This window comes from Rhea americana, unplaced genomic scaffold (assembly GCF_003343005.1).
Source record: "Rhea americana isolate MKP2758 unplaced genomic scaffold, rheAme1 scaffold_62, whole genome shotgun sequence".
Lineage (NCBI taxonomy): Eukaryota > Metazoa > Chordata > Aves > Rheiformes > Rheidae > Rhea > Rhea americana.
Window position 1 is genome coordinate 4,784,849 of NW_028186779.1, and position 6,709 is coordinate 4,791,557.

General features: G+C 37.6%; 1 protein-coding gene across 2 annotated transcripts in view; it reads left to right on the top strand.

Moving 5' to 3' along the window:
- VPS41 (VPS41 subunit of HOPS complex) overlaps nt 1-6,709 on the top strand; it is a 104,850-nt gene that overhangs the window by 39,693 nt on the left and 58,448 nt on the right. For both annotated transcript variants that reach the window (XM_085320230.1, XM_085320231.1), the window contains exon 5: nt 1,467-1,541. In XM_085320230.1, coding sequence (XP_085176356.1) covers nt 1,467-1,541 — 75 coding nt within the window. The remainder of the gene's footprint in view (nt 1-1,466; nt 1,542-6,709) is intronic.

A 6,709-nucleotide genomic window follows, 5' to 3' on the forward strand; every position in this document is an offset into this window, starting at 1 on the left:
GGGGGGGGAGGCTGTTGGACTAGATGATCTCCAGAGGTCCCTTCCAACCTTACTGATTCTATGATTCTGTGATGCCTCCTGAGCATAAGGAAGCAAAAAGGTTTGCAGCATCCTATTCCCGATGCATCAGGCAAACTGCTGCAGTGCAGGATGTGGTTGTGCAACAGTGATTGGAAAAATAATTTTAGGAGTTGAAAATGTGATTAGGGTAGAGTGTTTTCCTCCTCTCACCCCCCCTCCCCCCACCCCCCAAGGTGGAGGTGAGGAAAACTGAATTTTTCCTGAGTTAGATACTTCTTGGAAATCTATGGGCAAGAGCTTTCCACAGGCTGTCAGAAGACTTCAGTTTCTCCTATAGGTTGTTCATCTGAACAGTGTTTTATGTAACTTCCATGGTGGTGTAATTCCAACTGTGATAGCATGCATAAGGACGTGTAATATTTTAGATGCAATTTTRTAACATCTGATGTGACCTCACAGCACCAGCAGAGTTCAGTGACGCTTCTTTTTCACACGAATGTGTGCTGGAGCTCTCTTTTTTCACGCTTGGAATCACGTAACTGATGTGTGTTTTGTGGTGCAGTCCGTTCAAAAGCTTATGAGAGTTTGAAATGCTGTTCTTAAATATGTAAGACAGGTTTACTTGGATGAAGATCATTCAGTGATGCTTGAAACAATTAGGTATTTGCTATGGAGGATAAAATCAGGGTCATAGCAGTTAAGAAGGTTCTCAGTACTCGAATGTAATTGGATGGGTTTTAATCAGGGGAGGATATGCATAGCATCACTCCAATAATGTTGCAAGTTAGTCCTCACTACTTAATGTAAGAATAGATACTTAGGTTAAAGCAAGCAGTGRTAGATGGTTCTAACCTACAAGGTTATATAGCAAAAGAATATCTTAAATGGATGGGAGGAAACTAAAATTGGTGCAGCTTTGAGGCTTATCTCAGTATTTGTCTAAGAATGACTGCACCTATATTACACTACAATACTTTCTAATATTAGCTTCTMTAAACACTGTTAGAGGCAAAAATGAAAGCTAGAAAGGGATTTACTGGAAGAAACAATTACCAGTATCACCATCAGACTCAACCAGGGGAATTTTTCAGTTATTTTGATGCCTCCATGCTCAGCATGTCTTTTGCTGTGTTTTGATAGCGGGAGAGGTTTGTAACGGATAGCTGTGATACASAGCATCAAACTCCTGAGTTCTAGGAGCGTGGCACTTCATAACAGCTCCAAAATCTTGGAACAAGTTGCTRGAAAAAATGTCCAGTTTGAGGGTTAGGCAAAAGCCTTTTTGTGTTTTGGCATTATTATAGAAACACCTATGTTATGGGGGGTTTTTTGATTTGTGCAACTAAGAATTATACAACCTTTAACACACAAATCTCCAGACTGGGGGGATTAAAGCATACGATTGTAAGTTTGAAAGCTTACATTTTTGTTTTTTGTTTTTGTAGAGCCCAGTGAAGATAAATCAGATCAGCCTGGATGAAAGTGGAGAACACATGGGTGTATGCTCAGAAGATGGCAAGGTACAACAAAACTATTTATATAGTTAATGAGGGAGGAGGTAGCCCTCGGTGTTCAACTTCAGGTAATGGTAATACCTGTGGAGCTAATTCCTGCGCATAACACTGCTTTGATCATCCCTTTTGGGGACTAGGCTCACCTTTGAATACTCAAAATTTAAGCCAAATATATTYTACACAAATGTGCCTTAGGAAAAGTAATTACAAGAATGTCAATAATGTAACTGGTATTAAGCTGATTAACAGCTGTGGCAGGAGGACATGTCATGTTAATCATTACTGCTGTGCCAGTTATACTTCAGTGACTAGTCTGCTGTTCCTGCAAGACAGTAGTTTAATGCTTTTCTGCTATAAATCCACAAAATTGGATTTTGTGGGCATGATTTCTGTGGGCTGGTGGTTTTCATTTTTACACACGTTATGAATGTTTCTCTTGAATTATAGAATCTTTTGATAAGCAATCATAGTTTATCAGAAGAATAAAGTGTCTTACAACAGCCACATTAAATAAATGTAAAATCAATGTATGTACAGTTTCCTAAAAAACTGGCACCTACTTCCTTGACTGAGGACATACATCATTTGTGCAGTGTATAACTAACAATTATCAGTGCTTCTCTGGAATGTTGTGCTGTGACATTTASTGGTTTTGGTGATTGATTTTCCACTTTTAAGAATGTCTTTTTTGTTTTTWAGTCGATAGTAGTCTTTTCTAATATTGGTTTGCAATGAGAAAATTTTAATGCACAGTGTGTATTTAAGCTTATTTTTGAATATAATGCTCATAAATGCAGTGCAGTAAAATCGTTTAAATCATTTCTCAATATACCTCTGACTTGCTGAGCAGAAAATTTTTTACTGAGTAGACTTGGGGAGGGGGGCAGGTGTTGGTGATCCTAATGTAACTATTCCATTCAGTAGAAGTCCTATAAATTAAAACTAAAACTGAATCTTGCAGTAGGCAAAAGGGGAAACCAACCCCTTTAGACTGTGTGCATTTTGCTTTTTTCCTTGCAAGATAAGGCAGCTTTCTTTTTTTTTCTCTCAACAGGCAGAGAGCCAGTTTATGTATCCAAGCCTTTTGTTTCTCAAAGATATCTTGATGTCAGTATCTTGACACAGTAATTGGGATACTAGTGCCTATCAAAGTAGGTTGTAGAATTTTACAGCCTGTGAGAAATGCAGCAAGAGTAACGTAATTGTCTAAGCAAGATAAGGGAAGGTTCAGTAATTGTGTAAGGTAATAAAAAACGTTGAGCTAGCATTGTTGGTTTGGATGTTTGAAGAGGGTGGAGGGGACAAGCATATCTTATGCTGCTCAGATGTAACTGTGGATTACTGGCTTGAAATATATATATTGCAGTGAGATTGCAAGTCTCACATTTTTTTCATACAATAAATTAATGTTAAAAATGAATATTGATTTTAGGAATGTGCAAAAATGTGTAATGTTTACTCTGGTGTGACTGTATTTGAAAAGGACAAAACACTATTACTTTAAATGATGAATTCTGTCTTTAATTARTGAAGTAGTTATTGTGGGTCCAGCAGGTGATCTTAACAAAGCAGTCTGACCTTTTTTTTTCCCCCCCAAAAAAAAGGGCTAATTGTGATGTTTCTGATACAGGACTGGATTCAAGGCTGGATGGAGTATCACAAGTGCAATATTAATTATATTTTCCTCTCTAAAGTCTATGGACATTGCTACCTCAGCATATTTTACACTGAAAAGTGCATCTGGAGACTTGAAAGATCTGGGTGTTTTAGAAGGTAGAATTTTTAACTTGACCCAGAAAAGTACATCTCTCTGAAAGAATCCAGGCAAAAAATAGGTGAAAACAAMTATTTGTATGTTGTGCTACTGTATAAGAATGGCAGAAAATCCTGGCGAGACAATGTAACGCTTCCAGGTTGTGGGTGGTAGCTTCATACCTCACAYGTCTGCTTACTTGCTCCAGTGGCAGTTTTTTTTTTATTGTAAAACCTTAAAACAGATGTGCAAGTGGTTGCAAGGTCATCACTCACTCAGATAAGTAGTTAGAARTACTTAACCCTCACCCCCTAAAAGCAAAACAGTTTATTTTTGTTAAATAAGTTTCAAACAAAAAAGAATATAATAAAATGACGTATGAATTTTGAGCCAACTGGGTTTATACAGTGTTTTCTGTGAACTAATGAAGACTCTGTAGAGTCTTCTCTAGACCACTGTAAAAGATTTGTGTATCTTGCCGTATCAGAATGTATCCAAGATGAGGAAGGGAAGTCAGACTCCACCACCACTTTGGTCTGTCCAACTGTAACTGGACAAGGGTGGCCCACTGGCGGGGGAAGATGGCTAGATGCTGAAATACTAAGGCATGAAAGGAGGTCCTGGTGCTAGAAAAGACCAGCACATTTGTAGACCCAGAACTGGGAGGGTGTGTGTGTGTGTGTACGTGTCTTATTTTTAGGTTTSATTTTTGCATTTCTGCTTCCTTGTAGACTGTGAGGAAATACCTGGGTCTGACTCTCAATTCTGCTGAAGTACTATTAACTCATTATATAGCAGCAAAATAATTTGCACTGTTATTGGCTTGTAAGTTTTTCCACAAAAAGAAGTATATATTATATTGAAAACAGATTTGTTCTTATGTATTTTAGTGTCACATTTCATGCCTGTAATATCATATATGTTAATAATATCTATGAATTCAGTATATTAAAAAAAAAGACTCTTAGATAGAGTGTGTTTGTTTTCCTGAGGTTTTGATCACCAAAAATTTGGCTGCCTCTTTCACATATGAAAACAAAGAAACAACAAAGTCTAGATACACTGAACTGGTTGGATGCTGGATGATTAAAATCAGAGAAAACTGGTAAAATACAATGGACTCCTATCATGAAATCCTTTTCCAGCTACCCCAAAACATCATGATTTGAGTGAGGATAGAAAGTAGAGATGGATAAATGCAATACAGCTTTGTAATATTGAAAGAATCACTTTCTCTCTGTAGAATAAAAGACATTAAGAAGTAATAAACTGTTATATGGGGTCTCTAGAGTAAACATGATAACATGTATTTTATGCTGAGTTGTTTTTTTCTTCTTCTGTTAGCTGGCTCCATTTTGTTTCTAAACTCTTAAAGAAGTATCATATTTCTACACTCCATGCAATATTATGAAAATGTTGAAAGAGCTGTTGCTAATGTTAATTTTGATTAATTAGTTTTAATTTGAAAGGCAATTTTTTATTGTTTTTGAGCAGATAGATTTTTTGAGAACTTAGAATCTTGTGCTTTAACCACTCTTTTTTTTTTTTTTTTTAAAAAAAAACCCTTCCTCCTTTCTTTCTTCTGTTTCTTACTTTTAGTCTGTTGCATTGGATGTACAGTGCCAGTTGAAAACAAAAACCCAGAAAAAACAAAATCCTCTAGAAATCAGCCCGAAGGTWTTCTAGGCTTACAGCCAGGCCCAATAGAACCCTTTGGCTGGCTTACACAATCACAGCTCCGCGGTGCTTTTCACCGTCTCCGAATATTGATTTTCCCCTCCTCCCCCCGCCCGCCCCCTTCCCCAGTCCTTTGGAGCAGTTGCTCAGCCCTAGTCAGTGCGTGCAGCACTACTTTTGAAGCGTGTTGTTAGAGACTGTATATTCACTAATGAGTGAGTAATGGACGGCGTTGATAATGCTGCTTATTAAATGTATCCAGGAGACATGCTTGAAAGGGAGATGAGATGTTTTAAAATGTTTCTTCACTTCACTGAGACTACTGAACTTTGAGCAGGGTGGTTTAATTCCTCACTGAGGTGTGGTTTCATACACTTTTTTGGAGGGAGGTTGGGAAGGAGAGGGGAAGATGATGATCCATCTTGTAGTTTACCTAAGATCTGATTTTTTGCACCATCTCCTTTCTCTGCAGAAATTCTCTAGGTTCTTGTTCAGTGATAGCTGATCAGATTTGATCTTTTCATAGAAAAATTAAGTCTCACTCTGTGGCCCGTTACTGGTACTTTTTGGCTTTGTTCTGCAGATCTTTGCTGAGTGTTTCTTGTGGTGATTTGTTTTTCTTGAGCATGGAGACCAGAACTTAGTGAAAGGATTACCTTTCCCAGAAAATAGAGCTGAATGATTAAACCTGTGYGAGAACTTTCTGAGGTGGATTTGCTGCCAGATACAATTTTTCCTCACGTGCTCCATGGGGGTACAGGGCCGTCTTTTCCCTCCTCTCCTCCTCCAGCAGCATCCATCCTTATTGGGATGACTGTGTTCCAGCTGAGGTTGCAACCATTTCCGAGAGTGGGTGGAAATCTCTTAAAATCATATTAAAAAGCAAACCAGTTACAATAGTAACTGCAGCTTTTTTTTTTTTTTAAAAAAAAAAAAACTCCTGAATTCCAGAGAAGCTGAGCTCTCATTATCCCACCTGAAAAACAGCAAAGGGAGTGTGATGTTGCCCAAAGACACCTAAGCCTAAAAGAGAGTTTTGCTTGCAAAAAGCTTGAGAAGCCCTATTCTAGGGCCATAGCATCTAAGGAGTCCAATGGTATTTCTTACATTTCATACCTTATTGCATCTTTTGTAATTAAAAAGAAGAAAGCATTTAAGAATCTATTAATTCTCTTGATACTAGAAATGTACTTTTTATGTGGAGCCTTCTGGGGGATTAATTCTGATAGGAAGATATTCTGGTGGCCTATGGTTACAATTGCAGTGCTGACAATTAAATGTAGAGACATCAGCATCRATGAGGAGGGAGGATTCTTCAAAGACAGACATTCCCAGTGGTCATGGAATAAAATAAAATAGAACTGAATGCATTTGGGAGGAGGAGAGGATGCCAAGAAAAGTATGAGGCTTGATTTTTCAGGCTAGTTTTGCTTTATTGTCACAAATTTCTCTTTTCTATGTAAAAYGTTATATGCAGCTTCCTTGAAACATCCCTGTATTGCTTGGGGAAAAAAGACTTTCCAATTCCTTCTCAGAAAGGAAAAGCTTTTAATTTGCTTTTGCTGAATGTTTCTGTGCTGCTCATACCTTACTTAGATTAGTATCTGTTAAACAGATTTGATCAGCCTCAAGCAAAATGAACTCTTAGTTTTTGCAGTGTTTGGGGAGGAAAAAAAGTTAAATACTTTTGCACTGCTGAAAATATTTAAAGATCTACCATACTAGAATCCAGAGAAGTTTCAAT